Raw genomic sequence first — 22,169 nt, 5'->3', positions numbered from 1 at the left:
ACGTACCTCGCAGTTGCAAACTACAAGGGACGAATCCGCCTATTTGCACGAACATTAACAGATACCAGCTCCTCAACTTTACCGATTAAAATCTAGTGACCGTGCTGTCAACAAAAACAGACATCCATAGACCGGACATAAGGCCGTTCAATTTGCATGTAGATTATTTCGATTGTAGATGCAATCTTTAAAGTTAATAGCAACCTCCTCACATTCTTATTTCTGATTTAAAATGCACAACAGTACATTATATTAGGCTACAATTTAAATGGACATTTTAAACACTATTCCTCTCGTTTTCTACCTCGCTAACTCCAAAGTAAAGGCGCATTCTTCCGGCTATTGCGCAAAAGCCTCTTGTTCTGATATAACGACTATACAATATAATATATATTATATATTATATATATATAATATAATACAACAATACAATACAACGACTTGAGTTATTTGCTGTTTACATCGGAATTGACGTCCACAGTGTTATGGACCCATTTGTCTGCAACGCAACGTAGCCTACAACATTTTTTTTAGAAATACAGGACAGGCTTACTATGCTGACGAATGAAGACTGCGTAACATGCGAGAATTTCCCCAAACTCTCGGATGCACATTACATGTAAAACATATCTTTTCAGTAGTCATTTCCAACTTTTCATGCTGATGGTGCTCAAAATGCTATGTCTATCTATCTAGGTCCTATAGCAATGTATGGCTGGGGAAGGCATAGAAAAAGTTGGAGAACCTGTGGCCTAAAACAATATTGGTGGTTGCAGGGTAGATTTGAAGTGAAATGGGTCGCGATGGTCTGTCATTTTTAAAAAGTGGGTCCCCAGAAAAAAAGTTTGGGAAACACTGGATTAGAAGACCCCCTGAAAGGGATGAGGTGGTCTTACAAATTGAATTGCATAGCCCTGGCTTATTGTCCTGTCCATCCATGGGGACAGGAGACATAGGCGCTGCCATTCTGGTTTTCTGAGAGCGGACATGCCTAGCAGCATTCAAAATTAAGTACTGATAGCTGGTCCAGGCCCTCTCCACCACTGGTGTCATGGGGGAAAATTAAAACGTTTCATTTAATGATGACGTCACCCTCAGCTCAGTATTTGTGATACAAGAGACTTGCCCGCTATGAAGACATCATAATGCCATGAGACAACTGGATAACCATCAAGAAGCTACAGACTTCGACCACAGAAGTCCACGGAGAAGCTGTCCCACGGAATCCTTCGTTTATCTTTGCAATTCTTATTTTGAACGAACTTTAAAGGTTTTTTAGGCTAAAACATTTTATGTCCCTTACTGCAAACATCTAACCAACCGCTAGCTGTCTGTGTCCTGAATACACTGTAAAAAAACGCGATCTCTGTCGCCCAGGCTCCAAAAACGGCAACAGAAACAACCTGGGCAAACCTAGCCCATAAAAACATAACAAACAGCAAATCACAGACGAGATGCATGTTTAGGAGAGTTTCAATTGGGAGCAGCACAAGAGGGAGGGGGAGGGAGTAGCGAACTAGCTCTCTGTTTTGTTTGAAAGTCAACAGAAGTGACGTTACCTAGCATCGCTTAGAGCACCTTTAAGGACCTATGAGCTTTATATTTTCATTTATTTGTAATAAACCCTTCTATATTTTTGGACATCAAAACACCTGTAGATGTGGATTATTCTCCTTTGGATGAGTGGGTCAGACACTCTAGCTTAGCCGTGGTAGTCAATAGGACAAAAAAACAACAACAAAAAACACTACACAAGTCAAAGACTACTTCCGACAAGTAAAATTCTTGGATGTCATCCAGCAAGTAAGTGAAGAACTCCAAGAACAAATACAAGATTTGAACTGGAAATGGACAGCTGGATGGATACCGATTAAGACACATGGCCTGATTGTCGGAGAGCACGGTGTGTACTCCCCTCAATGCATTTCAAAAGTTGTGCTTGATATTGAAAGCTGAAAACTCAGTTAAGGAAATCTGCTATTGGAGTGGATTATATTGTGAATTAAGCTTTAAGAAGTCTGCTATGGAAGTGGATTATTGCATTGTTTGGAAAACTTGATCATTAGTTAATATTCAAGCATGGCTGATACAATTGAAGAGGAAGGAATCAAGTCTAGTGTTTCAAACACAAATACAGGAATGGAAGACCGTAAACATTTAACCTTTAACCTAACCTAATTTAACCTAAATTTATAAAAGCCAGAAAAGGAAAATTTGTACAATTAACTAAGGAAGAATGTAATGATTCAATTTATGGAAGATGTATGAAGTGTGCAGGAAGTTAAAGAAAATCTTCATAACACAATTGTTGGAAGAGTTTAAGTCCATAGATAGCTATATATAGCTCATCAAGAGCTGTTAACAAAGGATGAAGTAATAAAAGAATGAATGTGAATGGTTTAAACTTAAGATCACAGTAATGAATATTTTTCAGAACACAATTGGCAGTCTGTGGTAGTGAGAACAGGCGCGCTCAACTTCAAATCTCACAACAATTTCGGGTGCGAGTTAAAAGGTGACAACTTAGAATAGAAAAACCGCACTCTCAAGTATATTCTCTTTACTTATTTATTAATGCCATGTCCACAGACGCGTTTCGGCCTAAGCCATCGTCAGTGTGTAGTGTGACTACCAACATGAATGCTTTTTATCATTGAAGGGGTGAAGGGTTACAGGTGAATCACATGAGGTCCTCAGGTGAGCTGCACCCAAGGGTGCGCTGCACCAACAGTTGTACAACATATTTGCACACAAAAGACACAATACATCAGACTATAGTAAATAGACACATGCAAACCCTATCAAACAGTTGCCAAATTAAACAGTATAGATTGATTAAAGAAAAATGGAAAATAAAATAAAGAATAATATAATAATAGCCTAAATCCAATTGATTGACACATTAAATAGGCTAAACAAAAAATGCAAACATGCAAAATAGGATGATGGTGGCAATAGTGCACCCTCTCAGCCCCTTCTCTGGCATCCTACGTGTTAATGCATTAATCAGCAATTTATTTTATTAAAAAAGTATCTTTTATACAAAAACAGAGACAGTCTGTGATAGCCAATCCAACAGCTAAGCAACCATCTATGCATCAACCAGAGCCAGCAGCAGACACACAAGTCAAAAAGTCTAATGAAAGCCTGCCGAGTGAAGGTAAAGATGCAATGAATGCTTACTTGGCTGAGATGTCAATGAAAAGTGCTGCTACAGAGAGTGAGTTTGTTTCGTTAGATAAAGTCACTAAAGCCCTTCCCATGATTAGTTGCTCTTCCAAAGCTTAACATAGGCCTACCAACCCTGTCGGGGCATAATAATCCAGTCCAAAAGTGATTTGAATACAATATTTTCACGATAGATAGATAGATAGATACTTTATTGATCCCCAGGGGAAATTCAAGGAAATGCTAATTCAAATATGCAGGTATAACTCTACCAAATGTAATTCTAGATAGTGACCCAGTGACTGTTGTGTGTAAAAATTCACTCTATTATTGTCCAAAAATGTCCAAAAACGTCGACCCGGCATATTTTCCCAAAATTATCTGCAATTATCTGACAATAGTGGGAGCTCAGCCAATATTCCACAAATTGTCTGCTATTTATGATTAGATAGATAGATAGATAGATAGATACTTTATTGATCCCCAGGGGAAATTCAAGGCCTACATAAAAAGAATATAGCCTACATAAAAAGAATAGAAAACCAAAGTGTAGGCTATGGCTTTCTTGAGGTTTGAAAGGTAGGCTACTCTGGTGATATTGACCCAAAAAGTAAAAAAAAAATATATAGGCTAAATAAATAAATTGAAAAAGCATATTCTATGTCCAATGTTCCCAATAGTTAATTGCAACATAACCCCCTGCCCTAAAAGGAAAGCAAAAAGGCTAAGAGTGGAGTGGTCTGTACAAAAAAAAGAAAATAGAAATAGAAAAAGAAAGATAGCCTAAATGAAACTGATTAAATGACGATAGGCTAGAGAGAAAGTGGTGATGACAGAGTGAACGCTTAGGCCTAATTACAGTCATAGGGTGAAAGTGATAGAGATGGGGTGATGCTTTGCAATAAAAATGTAATCATAAGGTAAACGGGATATCAGTGAAAAGGGCATGGTACTGTGTCTTTAACGCTATCCCTGCCGCTGAAAGGTTGGTTTGCTTGCATCGTATAGCGATTGTTTCCGGAGAGATGATACAGAAGTCAATTGTACTGTGTAGGCTACAATTAGCCCAGCGTTTGTCCCTTTGCAGCCGTCTTGTATTAAGTCTTACATTTAAACCTATACTGATGTTGTGAGAACAACCGCATTCGCGCGTCTGACAATTTGACATGGTGAAACGGAAAAGCCAGGACGATACGCAGCCGGATTATGGCCGAGGCATCCCCTTCCCAATACAGACATTTCTGTGGCGACAGACCAGGTTTGTCCGTGATCTTATTAATAGGTGGCTGAAAATGGAGGCTGTGTTTGCTTCGAGTTGCTAAATAGAGATTGAAACATTTTACACCTACAACGACGTATTTTCACCATGTCAAGGTCGACGTATTGGCTTAACTGTTTTTTTGTTTTATGTTTCTGGCTTTGACCATCTTGACCATCAAACGCTCTGGTAGCCTAGGCTATATTATAGGATATCCTATGATTTCCCAGGCCTAACGTAGCAGTATAGAGGTAGGCTAGCCTACTGAAACAAACAAAAACAACAGTAAATTTGGTTGGTGATCATATTTAGGAAACCTGTTTACCACAGTGGTTACTGAACGTAAATGTAGACTAGCCTAGTCTAATGAAATCATATAACAAACCCAAACATCTAATCTGGAGGGGGTAGAAAAAAGCCACAACATAGGATAGGTCTAAGTCTAGCCTCCGTTTTCTGTGACATTAGACATATTGACCTCTTTGGGAGGTCTACACTTTATCTTGTCAGTGTATAGTAGAATGTTTGCTGATTTTCAGTGTTTCAACATCTTGTTTCCAGCGCCTTTCTGCGACCAAAGTTGGGAAAGCAATATGAAGCATCCTGTGTGGTGAGTGTAGGAGCCCACAGCACATACATTGCTCGCACAGATGTCCCCATACTATCTTATCTGTATTTCTATTTGATACTCGTTAGTGAATGATTAACTCTTTTGCCTTTCTGATATAGGCCTATTATTCATGTGGCTTACTTTGCATTGAAATAGTCTAATGTTTGATGTCTGACAGATTTGTGGTAGCATAGGCTACTGTAAAACCTCAGAGGAACAGTAAAACTATAATGTCAATACTGTAAGGCGGGGATCACATTTGAAATAACGAAGCGGCAGTGGTAAAGCTTAAGTCCCTGTGTCCACCAATCGCACTTTTTTTTTTGCGCCGACGCGGCTATTTATACAAATCATAAGTTCAGCGCTCAGCGACCTCGCGGGAAAAATCTTCGCCGCTGACCGTTTTCTTGCGCAGCGCTCATCCCATATATGATATGCACTTCGCTGTCATGTAAATGTGTCGGCCATGCATTGTGCCGTCTGTTTTATATGATTTTATCATTCGTTTCCCTGAACCAAACCGATAGATAGGTTGTTGATAGATGACATGATGCAGCTTGGTGGTGTAGGCTAGGCCAGGGGTTCCCAAACGTTTCCACGACAAGGCCCCCCAAATAACACAGGTTCTGGCCAAGGACCCCCTTGATGTTTTATTAATTAAACCCATCGACAATACTACGGCAAATGTGAAAATACATTAAGCTAATCTAATAATTATTTTAGCCACAACCACATCGCGATGCAGCATACAGTGTGTAAACATTTTATTTGGGGCTTTCTGCTATATGAGAGCCATCACTCTACTATTATTCCCAGTTATTATCATGGGAAATATGTTCAGATATGCGTCACATTATTATAATGGCATTGTATAACAACCCTCATAGTATATTTTAAATGTTTCAAATGTATTTATTTCTTGCTTTTATTTTTTCCTCCAACTTGCTGAGGCCCCCCTGGCACCCCCTCGCGGCCCCCCAGGGGGCCCCGGCCCCCACTTTGAAAACCACTGGGCTAGGCTATGCATAAAGCTTTCGCTTCTGGAGTGCTTAGGCTTTTGAGTGGCAGGTTCGAATCCTGCTTAGGAAGCAACTTTTTCACAGTGATTTTTGCCTACAGGTGGGTCTCAAAAAATTAGAATATCGTGAAAAAGATCACCCCCCCCCCTCAAATTTATTGCAAAAAGTGTATATTTATATATATATTTAAAGCCATTTTTTTCAATCTTGATGATTACGACTTACAGGTCATGAAAACCAAAAATCAGTATCTCAAAATATTAGAATAAAGAGGTTATAATATATGTCAACCTTTTGAAAAGAAATGAACTAATCTGACTAATTTCACTAATCTAAAATAGTTCATTTATACACTCAATACTTGGTCAAGCTGCTTTTGCACAAATGACTGCATCAATGTGGCGTGGTATGGAGGCAATCAGCCACAGGTGGCACTGCTGAGGTGTTATTGAAGCCCAGGTTGCTTTGATAGTGGCCTTAAAGGAACACGCCACCCAATGTCAGTAGTATTTACCTTAACTTTCACGAGTTGAGTCATACCTCTCCCGTGTCGGCACGTGCACTCAAACGCTCTGGTGCGCAGCGTGAATGTGTTAGCATGTTGCTATGCTAGCGGGCTCAGACGTAGCCAGACGCATCCATCCGCCATCCATCAGCACCAAAGGTTTTTGACCAATTTTCAAAACCGCACCCGCCCACCATCCGCTGGTTGTTTTATATGGGTGATGCAGCGCTGCTGACGTGAGGCTCTTGCCTGTTCTAGAAAGACTGATCCAATGCAGCAAATATATTAAAAGGCTAAAGTCCTAAATTGGCTATGTTGTAGCCTATCCCCAGAATATCAGCAGCAAACTCAGTCTCTGTCTCACAAAACAGTCTTCAAATAAAACGCACATCGGCATGTTGCCTATTCTGCCAGCTTGTGCAAATATATCGTCCAAAATGCTTGATTGCATTGCATTCTCCACATTTTTAGCTACATTTTCATGTACCACATCAGCATTTTTGTTCAGTGAATCTTTTTTTTTTTAATTGCTTTACAATGACCGTCGGGCCTATAGGCCTATTGCCTGGCTTGCCTCAGCTTCGGTCACGTCCTTTTACAATTTTATCATTGTAATAAAAAACGCAATTTGCCACATAATTTCAACATGCTGCTGGCCTACTAATTAAGCCTAATGCCTATTGTACTTTATTTTTTGCAAAAAGAAAGAAATCCTTGATAAAATAACAAGTCATTCACATTATAGGCTACTTTACGCACTGTCATGTCAGGGTGACACTAAGCCTGTTCTGAAGACTCCCATTCATTTTGACTGCACGGGAAGAGAGCGCGTCTTTTTCAGACAGACAGCGCAATTCATTTTATACCTCGATATTAAAGAAACGCCGACTCCATTCATTCTGAAAGTCCACCGCACAACAGTGCAACATGCATGTTCACATTTTTAGTAACAACCGCCAAACTTGCTTGCTTGCCTTACACATCTAAGTTTTCCGACTATTTTTCTTACCTTCTTTTTCCGCTGTGGATGTTATTGAGTTTGTAGAAGTTTTAGCTCTTACGTTCTGAACATCTCGCACTGCCATCACCCGATGTCATTTCTGAGTCATATCACTCTCTGTCTCTCTTTTAAATGCCTATTCCCTGAATGGTAGGCTACAATTACTATGTGTTTTATAGGCTAATATCGAAACAAAATAACCCAGCCATCTAGGATATAACACAGGTTGAAGTCAACGTTTAGTTGGTTCTGTTTAGGGAGGTGAATGTGTGTAAACATCTGTAGATGACTCAGAAATGACATCGGAAGACAAGGAGTGAATAGTGGCAAGAGGCAAGCCGAAGGCTGCTGACAAGGGTTCGACGCTATTGTAAAGCAATTTACAAAAGATTCACTAAACAAAATTGCTGATGTGGTACATGAAAATGTAGCTAAAAATGTGGAGAATGCAATGCAATCAAGCATTTTGGACGATATATTTGCACAAGCTGGCAGAATAGGCAACATGCCGATGTGCGTTTTATTTGGAGACTGTTTTGCGAGACAGAGACTGAGTTTGCTGCTGATATTCTGGGGATAGGCTACAACATAGCCAATTTAGGACTTTAGCCTTTTAATATATTTGCTGCATTGGATCAGTCTTTCTAGAACAGGCAAGAGCCTCACGTCAGCAGCGCTGCATCACCCATATAAAACAACCAGCGGATGGTGGGCGGGTGCGGTTTTGAAAATTGGTCAAAAAACTTTGGTGCAGATGGATGATAAGTTTTATATGCAGTTATGGTTGAAATAATAGCCCATCAGCACATCTCTAGTGTGTGTGTGCCTCTCTCTCGCTCAGAGGGGAGGGGGAGGCTGAGGGGTCGATCAAGCAAGGATTCTAAACTCTGTGGTGGATAGGATCTACAATTAGGTGTTAATTAATATTACTACGCTAGGTCAGAGTACTCCCAAGTGCTATTGCGCCACACATTGTAGTTCTCCTGTTTATTCGCTTGGAAAATCGCCACGTTTCATGTTGTTTGACCGTAGACATTTTAATCAACTACTCGTGTAACTGTATTTAAGTCGGGAAAATGTGGATGTTTTTGATTACTTCTACGTCTGTCTTTGTAATTGAAGGTCTAACGAGCTAATCAAAGCAGTTTTGTGCTGCAACCTGTCAGCTATAAATGCGTACAGGTCTTGAAATGAATTCTATTAAAAGGGTGCCCAAACTTTTGCACATCCCATTTTTTGCATTTTATTTTATTATAATAAAACTATGTAATGCTACTCTAAGAATTTTGGTCTGGAAAACACTCAAACGTCTACATCTTTGTAGGAAAACAAATCTTGTTGCTGTGATCTTCTATTATAAAGGAAGAGCAAATTGTCATGAAATCTCAAGAGGGGTGCCCAAACCTTTGCATACAAAATTAGGTACATCTGGCATTGAAATGATTTGCCATGAAAATATTACAGCTACATGCTGGTAGGTTGTTTACAGCTGTGATACTTGCGAACACAACTTGAAAGATACCCAATATCTTGGACACTCATTGTACAAAAAAGTCAGGGTTGTGGAAAAGCTCATATTAAAGGAACCATATGTAAGATTGTGGCCAAAACTGGTACTGCAATCACTTTCAAATTACTGTAGCGGTGTATCCCCTCCCCCTCCCCCCTGACTCGAGGTTGCCAACCCGATGCCGAAACATTACTGACTTCGTCATTAGTAGATAGGTGGAGGGTGGCGCATCAGGCCAAAACACAACATGACATGACAAAACACAACATCAACATCAGTTGAGGGCTGCAACTTCACTTTTTAAATGACAATATCCTGACTGGACTACTGTTGTCAGCAGGCTTGGAATTTCACCATTCTGGGGGCAAGGCCACTTGGCCTTCAGTTGGGCATATTTGGTGGGGGGCACAAAGGCCACATGTCAGGGCACCAAGGCCAAAGTTAACTATACAGTAGTAGGCTATAAAAATGATAAAAGTTGTATTTAGCCTATTCACTGCAGTAGACCTGCATCACTGTATGAAACATTACAAAAACATGAAACATGACATATTACATAGAACTGTAAATCATCTGATCATCTAATATTTGCAGATATCTAGGCTATATAACATTTATTTTATATTTGGCCTGTTATGAAATCATGTATTGAACAATTTAAGCACAGCTCAGCTTTAAGAAACTCAAATAGCCTAGATGCATGCTTAGCATTTTGTGATCATTAAGGCTACTTTCACAAACTCTTAGTCAGCTGTCCTATGATTTACCAATATAGGCGATATTTGTAACATTTATTTTGTATTTGGCCCGTTATGAAATCATGTGGAACAATTTAAACACATTGTAAAACGTAAAGCCCAAATTTGGAGACATGCATGCATGTCGAAATTTACTGCAAATTCAAAACTAGATTACTCTGGAACGGCTAACTGTACAGGGGACTGCTTTACACTTTTGTGTTCGGTAAGGTCTGCTGTTTATTCTGATATATGGTTTGTCATGCGTTAAAAGAAGGGTTCGTGAAGTATTCCACCGAGATGAATGGGTAGGGAGATCATGGGACGCAAAACCTTCAGTAGAATACATGATTAAATTGAATTATATTATTTACTTTTCTCGCGAACCGTTCAACACAGCAATTATCGGCTAACATCGTTTAAAAGCTGAGAAAAAGCTCTTTCATGTGATACTTGTGATGTCTGTGTGATGAATAGGCTACTTCGCGAGTAGTTCAACTGAGAAGAATGGGTGAATTTGGACGCACTTTCTTTCTTGCGCTGTCACTTTCTCCACTGCGTAAAAGACTAAATTAATTTGCGCTGTGAATGCTAAGATTATTTTGACAGGCCACAGACTAAATAAAAATCGCTATTAGTAGGACGCAAAGCAGAATATTGAAATAACGGGGCACCAAGACCACCGTGGCCTGTAAACCTCTGATTTTCAAAGGGGCCTCACGGCCAATGCAAGGGGCTACGACGGCCATGGCCGTCGTGGCCGCCGTGAAATTCCTACCCTGGTTGTCAGTGATATAAGTATTTGAAATGAACATGATTTCTTAATGTCTAATGACATACCAGGGCCATTTTATGATTAATTGAAATACGGTTCCTTTAAGATTGAACAGTATGGATTCCATCCTATGTCAATTTTAAACAGACAAGTGATTTGTAAACTAATTACATTTTGAAGAACCTTCCTCAACCCTGGCTACACTGCTCCAAGAACTGAGCAACTCTTATCTTAAAGGGGAACTTGGCAACTATTTCAACGTAATAAACCCGTTTCATTTCACCCAATTCACCCGTTTCAAATCATTTGGATGGTTAAATGACCTGTTCTGGTGAAAATGGTGACTTTCCCCGCTGCGCCTAGCATCCCCAGGCGGAAAACCAACCTTGCAACATTGAGACTACCGTCCCGGAAAGAGAAGTGAGAAACAAGAAACTCGTTTTAAATCGTGTTTCTTACCTTGTAACATCCACATAGTTCTGCCAAACTTATGCTAACCTTTCGCTAACTTGTAAACAAATCCATGTGCTTTATCGTTACCTTTTCCCACAGTTTGAAATAGCATAATGCACAATTTCTCCAGCAGAGGGGGAAATCCTGCCAAGTTTCCCTTTAACATGAATGTTAATACTTACCTTACCTTATCACTTACCTGATAGTTATACTGTCATTATACTATCATTGTCAACAAGCAATAGCAACATGTTCATGCATTGTTACTTTACTGTACACATTTAATTAACTGTATTTTATACCATTTGTAGCCTACCACTTTGTATTATACCATTTTGCAATAACCCCCCCCCCCCCAAATAAAATAATAATTTGACCAAAAAAATAATATATATATATATATATATATAGCAACATGCACCTAGCCCTGTCTGGCTTTGCTAATTTGAAACAAAATAATATTTGAGTAGATATCAATGAGATCTGTGTGATACTACATCAACTACAGATAACATGTTAATAAGATAAAATTGACATGTTATTTTCAGTCAGACAGGGAAAGGTACATTGTTGATATAAACTCATAATGAAGCAAGCTGGTTTAACTAGGCACTGCTATGCGAACTGAGCAGTTTGTCCACTTAGCTTACAGGTAAGCATAGTGCTATGTTGTAAGGTGCCTCATTTTCCGCACCGAGGGAAAATACCTAGCCCTCATAAATATGTGTGATGGGCTCCTATTAACTGTCGATTAAAGACATGGTGTTAAATAAAATCTAACATAGTACAGACAGTCAACAACTCCATATCACAGCTATGCTTACTACCCCTAGCTGCTACAAGCTAGCAGAAATTGAGGCAAATTAGCGTCCATTCTTACCTTCAATGCCGTGGATAAAACCTTCGATCCAGTCCCCATTTGGGGAAGTCCCCAGTCTTCATGACAATGATTATAGCATTTACAGTATATATGACTGTAAATTATAATTTATTCAATAATATATAACTTAACTGAACATCAATACCACGTTTACCTGTTCTTGTGAAGCAGAAGCATCTGGTGCACTCGAACTTGCCATATCTATGAAATTGATGTCGATCTTCGTCTGGTCTAGCCTGGTCCATGACGTGTTTCCGGTTGGAAAATGTACAACGAGAGCGCTGAAACTTCCAAAGCGAGAGCGAGCAGAAGACAATGCCGGTGAGCGGCCACCTGACCAGTGAACGTAATAGTAATTTTTGTGCTTGTGATAACAGGTTTATTCACGACGAGATTATAGTCCACTGCTCATGGTTATGTATTCACGCTCTCGATTCCTCTATCTACGCTCGTTTTCATTCTTTACGCTCTCGATTCATATATTTACGCTCTTTTTCATTCTTTATGCGCTCGCATAATTAAGGCAGCTATCTAACGCCATAGAGGTCACCTGGTCACTTTCAATCCCTGTGGAGGGAGAAGGTGAGTCCTCTGGATTGCACATGTTGTGCGTACCTGACACTGCTGTGAGTGTTTAGGAAGATTGTGCGGTTATTTATAGTCAAATATGTGACTATGCATTTCTTTGTATTTTGTATAGTCTATGAGTCATTGTTTTTTGTAATTAATATAGGTTACTTTTCACGGGTGTTTTCGGAGTATATCCGCTGATTCAATAAATCTATTTTACCCCAAAACCTGTCTGCTTCTCCTGGACCACAAGGTTACATTATCACAACTTGATTAAACACAGTGGACCAACACCACCAGATGACATGGCACACCATCACTGACTGTGGAAACATCAAACTGGACTTCAAGAAACTTGGATTCTGTGCTCTTCCTTCAGACTTTTGGGACCTTGATTGGATCCTGATATCCAAATGAAATTTAAATTTTGTTTTTATGTGAAAAGAGGAGTTTGGACTACTGAGCAACGGTCCAGTTATGTCTCTTCTTAGCCTAGGTAAGACGCTCTAAAAAAAAGCGTCTATTTATGGTTAAAACGTGCAAGAACTAGATGTAATAGGCCTAGTTGCAATTGAGGGCGCTGTCAGCACAAAAGACGTGATTGGTGGACACAGGGCCTAACGCAACACACAGACCATAATAATTCAAAATAATTTATATGTCGTTCCTAAGTTACATGAGCGGTTTACAATTGCGTCACGTTTTGAAAGTTAAGGGCCTGTGTCCACCAATCAAGTTTTGTGCACTGATAGCGCCCTCAGCCTCATTTTCAGAGCGCTTCGGTCAAGTGTTTATTGTTGCTAGGCTGCCGTCGTCGTGAGCGAAGTGACATTGATGAGCCAGCGCTGAACATATTTCAACTTTCAGCGCTCTGAGCGCTGCAGAAAAAATGGTCAGCACCGAGGGTTTTTTCCACCGAGGGCGCTGAGTGATGTGAATGTGAACTTCATAGGATTTATATAGAAAATAGCCACTATCGGCGCAAAAAATGTGATTGGTGGACACAGGCCCTAAACCAAGTTCAACACTCAAATTGTTAGACGCTGCCGCTCAAACTGTTCTGTTGCCGAATCATAGCGAACAATAACCTAACCCTAGGAGATCTGCTGCTTGCCACTGGTCAATGTAATCCCTGCTCTTTGTTGCCTTTTAAATGTTTTGCTTATATCTCTACAGTCATTTGAACGTGTGTTGGTGGAGAATAAGCTCCATGGCCTTTCCCCTGCATTGACTGAGGCTATCCAGAGCATTCCTCGTCATGAGCTGCTCCAAGCAGCACTGCCTCATGTTCTTCACTGCACTGCCATATTGTTGTCCAACAGAAACAAATTGGGTAATAGCAACATATACGCACTTTGGAATATTCTTTTGAAAGCATAAACTACTGAATCTATCTAGAGTAACAGATCATGGAATAAATTCATGAACGATAAAAGGAATGACGGTGGTCCTTGGTCCTGGGCTGACATTTGTTAATGTTACACTGTAACATCGTTTCTTGACAAATGGTGGGTAAAAATTATAGAGCAGGCATGCGATATTCTTTTAGACTGCTATAGGTTCACCACTGTGTTGATGGGCGTGAACATGTTGCAAAAAAGTGTAGCAAAAGACAAAACAAATTTCCCTCTAAAATGTCCTTCTGGATTAATATCTATTATCTATCTTCTATCTATTAATCTATCTATCTATCTATCTATCTATCTATATAGTTTTTTTTTATCTATCTATCTATCTATCTATCTATCTATCTATCTATTTTTCTATTTGTGACATGTACTGTATGTTCATATGAACATTCATGTTCTTTCTCTTTACTCTCGCAACCAGGTGCCCTTTCTGGTATTAAAATGTGGTAGATTCATTTAGCATTAAAACTCAGTTGTACCAACCTAATTTTATACCCTTAAAGGTACTGAGCTCGGTACCCAACCCTACAAACCAGTTCATCTAGCAGTAGTAGTGATTAACTTTGCCATATTTGGTGAAACTCCGTCAAGTCATTTAGAAGATAATGCAAACACTGTGTTACATATAGGCCATCTTGCCTTTTACCAGACAACCTTGAGTAAGAAATCAGTCCATGTATCCTTTGTAGTGATAAACTGTGCAAAGTTTGACAAAGATCCTTAAACTCTGTTTGAGCAAATATTGTGCTCAAATGGACAAAGCCACACATCCACAGACCTTGAACAACAAGGCTCTATGTTAAAAATGGCCGGAGTTACCTTTTAACTGTTAAAGTATATATTGTTTAGTATTTACAGTTTTTTTCAGTCGCTTTGGTGCTTTTCTCACATCACTATTAACATTTGCACAGCAGTTAGTGCATTTCTCAAAACAATTAGTGCAATCTGCAAAACCTAGTGGATAACCTGCCAATGCACGTCACTTGCTCAAAATGGATAGTCCATTCCTCAAAAGCAAGTATTTATGTCAATGAAACTGCCAGTGTCATCAAAATGAGAAGTCTTGATACCATCGTTTATGAACAAGATAGTCAAATGGCTTTGTCATGTTTTCATTACGACAGTCTATGCTCTTTTCCCATGCAAAAAAAGGTCAGAACTCGGTGACACTACCTGAAAATGGTCAAGACAGCACTATACAGTACTTGTACAGCCATTTGAAAACTACAGTAAAGTTACAAATTGCTGTAGTTAGGGGAGTAAGTGAGTACAAGACACTGAATATGTACGTTTCACAGTTTTACTGTATCTTTGCAATTCTACAGCATTGTGACAGAATAACTAGTTCACCAATTTTGTATGTAATGACTCAAGCAATGAAATGAAGACTATTAGTTTTATTGGGAATGACTATTCAGCATCCATAAGTATAGTTAATTTTGACTGACATGACAAAGCAACTGATACATGTTCAAAACCATTTGCAATTTGTTCAGAGGAAGGAGAAATTGCTACTTTGATGTGCACAAATGACTAAATGTTGTGGAGGTTGAACTAATAGTTATGAGAATTTTCATTCTGATCTGAGAAAAACACAAAAGCGACTGAGAAAAACTGTAAGCAGTGCACAAAGAGCAGAGCCAATAACTTCTCCAAGTCCAACAAAAATACACAAGGCCAAAACAAAGCAAAACAAAGCCATTGCCTGAGACATTGGTCTATGAACGTGCTAGCATTACATGGTGAAACTTTAAATCCATACGGTCCTACATGTAAGGGCATTTTAAAAATGAATCTGTAAATAATCTTTTATTGCTTGAAACAAGATCTATGCATATTGTCAATATGAAATATGTGACTGTAAATGATTTGTGTATAATTGTTTATGTTTGTACATGGATATGTCTGCAGGGCACCAGGATAAGTTAGGTGTGGCAGAGACAAAGCTCTTACACACATTACACTGGATGCTATTGGAGGCTCCTCAAGAGTGCCCTCCAGGGTATGGGCAGGGACTTGGCAGCAGTCATGCTCTCCTGGCAAACCAGAGTGCCGCATTCCCCAATGCCTCTACAGAGGAGGATGAGAATGTCCGTTTCAAAATGTACCAGCGCAGCATGGCCACTGTTGAGTTGTTCATATTTCTGTTTGCTCCTCTCATCAACCGAATAAAGGTAAGGATATGGAAGGAATTTATATACTGTGTATGATAGAGAAAAAGTGCTAGCAAGTGAAGTAAAGATTAATGGATAGGGTCATAAATATTGATTTTAGTAACATTTTATTGAACATCAAAAGCAAGGACTAATACTATGGGAGAATAAATGACAAATTAAAAATGTAATCAATGGAATTAACCTGGTGCTGCCATAGGGGTGTCAATAATAAATGTCAATCAAAATGACATTATCAGTTGTTGGATCAGCAGAGAGTTGAAACGGCATTTATCGACAAGGGGAAACTGTTTAGATCTGTTTGGTATCAGCTTGGGTGAAAAGCCACCACAAAAAATGGAGATCTATGAGGACCATGTTTTATGTTATAAGCAAAATTTAGGTCACAATTTATAACATAACATTTTTGGGGTCTTTTTGCTGTGATTATTAGTTCAAGCAGAGAAGTTCAAATATAGATTATTGGTTTAAACAGAGAAGCTAACTGTATAAACTATTAGGAAAGGTGTGATATTTATTATAGTTGGTTGATCCAATCAGTATAGGACATTCTTTGAAAGTGTGCAACACATTTCATCTATAGGTGGCAGCTCTAAGTAGAAGGGGCGGACTGTGACAAAAAATCGGCCCTGGCGTTTTGGACCAGACTGGCCCACCACATTTGATAACGCACACCTTTTCGGTCTTTGTGTGATTTTCTTTCATTTCTGTACATTGTCCCTAACTAATTACATAAAAACTGCACAACACATTTTTCCAGGGCCAAAAAATAGCTTCGCCTTCAGCTAGCCTACTACTCACCCCACAAACAATAATAGTCTAATGCAGTGGTCCCCAAACATTTTCTTCAGAGGGCCAGCACTATGCCTGGCTCTAAGAGAGGGCCAGAGACTCGGATTATGTCAGTAACCATAAATAGCTTAGTGCTGTGGACAACAGCAGTCTACCTTAGTTGGGGTCTAAAAAAAGCCTCCTTGTTGTCCCTGTCAAGCTTGCCATGGTTGTGGACACCTCAACAGGCACAGGCAATATCTATATTTAATCATAGGCTATTGCAATATAATACCATTGTTAGCTGTGTTTATTTAAAATTTGTGAACGTTTAAAGTTCTCAAACTATGAGAGTTTTATGAAGTGCTGGAAAAAACATCTGAAATGACCACCATTATAACTTTTACTCACCTGGTGAGAACTGTGAACTCTGTGGGCCATGTGAACCCATTCTATACCCATCTAGTTAAAAATGAAAAAGCAAAAATGAGACATTGTAATCACGGGTATCTTTGGCTGACAGGTTCAAAACGGCATGGAATTTGAAATGTAGGATCATTATGACACCCTCTGAATGCATAAACCATACAATAAATTAATATATGTACATTTAGTGACTGTACACTATGCAGGCACACACATACACACAAACACACACAAGCACATAAACGCACACCACACACACACACACACACACACAGACACACAGGTATTAAGACAATGTGGTGCCCCTGGGCACTATACCTCAAAGCCCCCCCCCCCCCCCCCCCCCCCGTTACCCATGCTGTCCTCCTGTCAAAAATATCAGACATAATACATAATATCAGACGTAATCAAGGGGATTTCTCACTTAATGGGCATGGGGCCACACCCCAATCCCTGAACCTTACCAAGACCTTGCCATTTTATGTGTAGACAGACTCATGGCCCAGAGCCTGCTTTATCTGTCTATGATCTGCAGGGTTAGGGCCTCATCGACGAGGAGATTGCTGGTCTGCGGATCATATGTGGCACAATTGAATGGTATCATGGAACCAAAAAAAAAAAAACATTTTCCAGATTAGGAAATATTAATTAATTTAGTGTTATCTAATAAAGAGGCATAACATTAGGGGGTTGTGGTGTGAGTGTTCATTCAATGTGTGTGCGCATCTGCGCAGGTGAAACTGTTGAACCACTGGAGATAATTTAAATTTCTTTATTAAGGGATAACCCCTTGAGATGAGGCATCTCGTTTTCGAGGGGGTCCCAAAAACACCAAACACATATATTACACACACACAAACATCCACACCACAGCTCTTCATCACTACAAGCTGCAAAGCAGTCCAACCTCTCTAACCTAATAGATTTATGTTGGTAAAAAACAGAAATTAAATTTGTAATGCATTAAAAATAAAAAGACAAAAAAACAAATAAAGGACACAGGAGAAAACCACAATTGAAAATGAGTTAAAGTAAATAAAAGAAGTAGAAGTAAGAGAAATAAGCAAGTATATGCACATCTAATAAATACAAGTACACAAACATAGGCCTATAGATATATTTTTAATTTTTTTAAATAAGTCAACCACCAGGAAAGCATGTGCATTGGTCACATGATTGCAAAAAGTTTAATAGGGATGACTTAAAAAGTGGAAAAGATGAAGTAGATCTCAATGAGCTGAGTAGACTATTCCAGTCAGAAGGAGCTTTAAATTTGAAGGCACTCCTCCCTATTTCTTTAGATATACTTGGAACAGAAAAAATCAAATGATCAAGATGTCTAAGCCCATAAGTAGACCTATATGGATTTAAATAATTTTGTAAATAAGATGGATAATTAAAGAAAAAGCATTTATAGATATGAAGCCAGTGTAGTTGCTGTCTGGCCTTAGGTGATAAGAGATTCAGTTGCTGATACATGTGACAATGGTGGGTAAGGTATGGACTAGGGGTGTAACGGTTCATGTATTCGTATTGAACCGAAACGGTACGGGCGTCACGGTTCGGTGCATGCATTTACACGGAGAATACACGGTATAAAAATACATAACTCGTGTGTGGATTAATTAATGTCATGCGCAATTACTGTTAAGTAGCGAGAGTTACGGGAGCGACACCTAACGCTAATCTGTAGCCTCGCCTTAGCTCTGAAGCTCTGATTGGCGCCTATGTTTTTTTTGTCAGGTCGTCGGTCGAGTCCGTCAGTCATTAGCAGCACTAAGGTTAGACCCATAAGAGTTAGAGGATCCGCTGGTCTCTTTAAGATCGCAAGTTTGAGAACTTCAGTTACAGTAACGTTAGTACAGGCGAAAGAGTGGTGGATAAGATGAAACTGTGTGTCGGCGTTGTTCAGCAGTTGTTGGGTATGTGAATGGAAAAAATGCTACACATATTCGAAGCCATCACCCAGATGATGTAGGCTACCAATCACTGAAACGAGGGGAAAAAACTTCCCCTGCGCTTCAGCAGCCTTTGGATACAAATAGGGCCAAAACCTATGGCTTACATTAAATGATTTCGTAATGACAGAAAGCTATGTAAATCGCGTGGTAATTACCTTTATGTTGGGGTAACTTGTAACTTCTCACATGAGGTTCTGGTAGTGTTAAGTGCATAGACAGTAAAATAAAGTGACAACGCTAACCAGGCTAATAAACAAACCATGCTACGGTGAGTTAACGTCAAAGGGCAAAGTCACGTGACTTCTAGTTGTAGTCTGTTTATGAAATGAAAGGAGCCATTTCGTTTTTAAAAAAAGGCAAAATAGTGTGATATTTTCAGTTAGTAGGCTAGATTATTACTTTACACACAATAAAAAAAATATTGAGGCAAATTGTAGACCCTTCCATATACAACTAAACACAGATGTTGAAGGTCTTGCTTAAGTGGATTTTTAAAAATAATTTTTCTATGTAATTTGCACTTTCAGAAATAAGAGATGCTGTAGGCCTATTTTCAGTTTTATAGCTGATTGTCTTATTTTGTTTACAAGTTACAGATGGAGTCTGGGTACTTATTGTACTGTTTAGCCTACATCTTACACACTTCAGGCTGTTGCAGATGGCTCAGGGAAGAGACTGTATGACACTAGGTGGTACAGCCTGAGACATGTACAAAAAAAATGCTTTCTGCATTTTTGTTTTGCTTTTCCCTCCATTGTACCGAACTCGTACCGAACCGTGATGTCCGAACCGAGGTATGAACCGAACCGTGACTTCTGTGTACCGTTACACCCCTAGTATGGACATCTCAACACATATCGACAGAGGCTGTTGAAGACAACATTTAAAGATTTCAGATGTGATTCTGTTGTATTCATATACACAATGTCTGCATAGTCAAGGATGGGAAATAAAAGCTGTGTTACAATTCGTAATCTGATCTGTTGAGTGAAACAATTTATAGAGCGATACAAGTGTATAATGTGGGTAGAAGCAACAAACAACGTTATTTAAAACAACGAATGAAACAGATTATTGCTGTTCATAAACACAGCATAGAGACTGGCTAGTCTAATCCAAAAAATGGAAAAAGGTCTTTCAATTGACACTAGTTAAGCTGGTATAGCCTATGCAATACAATTACCTTTGCAATAACGCTTTATTGGGGTAGGCTTCAAACATTTATTTTGAATTTGAGCGTACAGTTTTGACATTAGCCCAATCTATGTCTTTTACATTTCCTTACAAAATATAGTGTAGGCCTATGCATTAATAACCTAGTGATACAGGCTCACTATCGGTCTCACCTAGGGTACTCAAATTTAGGCTGTTGTAGCCTAAATGAAAAGATTAATGAGCATAAATCACAACTTGTTGTAGCCTAACAGAGGTAAATATCGTAGCAAATAGCCTATGGTGATGACGCCTTTTTAAAAATGTATTTCATTCTCGCTGGAGTGAACGCAGAACATGGGCTGTTGCGCAAACAAATGAATTAGGGGGATGATCTGCATCTTGAATTTCCCCTGGGGATCAATAAAGTATCTATCAATCTATCTATCTATCTCCGTTCTCCAAAAGCTATGCTTTTTAGCCCCAGTTTTTGTGAATGGTTGGCACTGGCCCACTTGCCCTTATGAATAATCCGGCCTTACACACACACACACACACACACACACACACACAGGTACGCACACACTCACATGCACTCATGTACACACACACAGACACACACACACACACAGTAGACATGCAGGCATACGCACGCAGATGCACATTCACAGGCACACGCACAGATAAAGTAACGATAAACTAACTCAAAAATCTTAATTCTTGATTTCGCTTACAAACTGGTGGTTTTATGCGTTCACTAAACAAACATTATGGAAATGAAACACCACTTTTCCATCAAAAAGCTTGTTGTAAAAAGCATCTTGTTAGATTTAAGACCTAGGTTCGCTAGCTCTGTGCCTGCCTGTGCACGCTATGGTGGTCTCGTACAGGTACAGGTGGTACAAGTTGTGGTACTTTGTGGTACTTTGGTTTTGTACAGTGCCTTCCGGATACATACATATTTATGCACACACACACATATATACATACTTATGCACACACATACATACATACATACTTATGCACACACACATACATGCATACTTATGCACGCACACACATACATACTTATGCACACACACATACATTATGCACACACACATACATACATTCTTATGCACACACACACACATACATACTTATGCACGCACACACATACATACTTGCAAGTATGGTTGTATGCAAGTGCTAGTACCAGTATGTATTATGTGCATGTGAAGTATTCATTCATCACCTACACCTCTCCAGAGATAAATACCCTGGATTTATGGCCCATGATGATTACACTGCCTGGCCAGCTAGACAGGAGCTGATCATCATTTTTAATTCACTGTTTAGATTGTCGCATACTATGTTTAACAAGTGTTTAAAGTTTAGACATAGATTTAAAAAATGCAGAAATTGACCTAACATCTTTGCCCTGTAACCTGTGTTGTCTGTATGTGACCATTAACTGCATTTCACCTGTATTTAACCATTTTGCATCCACTGCAGGAGTCAGATCTAACCTTTAGATTGGCCAGTGGCTTGGTCATTTGGCAACCAATGTGGGAGCACCGTCAGCCTGATGTACCAGTTTTCTCTGCCTTCATCAAACCTGCACGCAGCATTGTAACAGGTGAATAGTTTGAGATGAAATGTTAAAAAGTATTGAATACAATAGCTCCCTGATTCATGGCTATCATGTTTGTGTACCTCAAAATATGTGATTATGTTGGGTTGTATGTTGTTATTAATAACTAGACTTAACAGCACCTAGACACCTTGAAAAAAAGGCAAAAGTACCATTAT

General features: G+C 39.3%; 1 protein-coding gene across 6 annotated transcripts in view; it reads left to right on the top strand.

The window, feature by feature from the left end:
* Positions 1 to 4,205: 4,205 nt before the first annotated feature.
* unc80 (unc-80 homolog (C. elegans)) overlaps positions 4,206 to 22,169 on the top strand; it is a 333,697-nt gene continuing 315,733 nt past the window's right edge. For all 6 annotated transcript variants that reach the window (XM_076297160.1, XM_076297158.1, XM_076297161.1 and 3 more), the window contains exons 1-5: positions 4,206 to 4,426; positions 4,988 to 5,036; positions 13,662 to 13,818; positions 15,806 to 16,068; positions 21,873 to 21,996. In XM_076297160.1, coding sequence (XP_076153275.1) covers positions 4,335 to 4,426; positions 4,988 to 5,036; positions 13,662 to 13,818; positions 15,806 to 16,068; positions 21,873 to 21,996 — 685 coding nt within the window. In that variant the 5' untranslated portion in view covers positions 4,206 to 4,334. The remainder of the gene's footprint in view (positions 4,427 to 4,987; positions 5,037 to 13,661; positions 13,819 to 15,805; positions 16,069 to 21,872; positions 21,997 to 22,169) is intronic.

Source organism: Alosa pseudoharengus, unplaced genomic scaffold (genome assembly GCF_046254945.1).
Source record: "Alosa pseudoharengus isolate Yale_2024_CS ecotype anadromous, Long Island Sound unplaced genomic scaffold, YU_APseudo_1.1 YU_APseudo_1.1_scf_20, whole genome shotgun sequence".
NCBI lineage: Eukaryota > Metazoa > Chordata > Actinopteri > Clupeiformes > Clupeidae > Alosa > Alosa pseudoharengus.
Note: the sequence above shows the minus strand (reverse complement) of the source record. Positions and strands in the feature narration are given on the sequence as shown.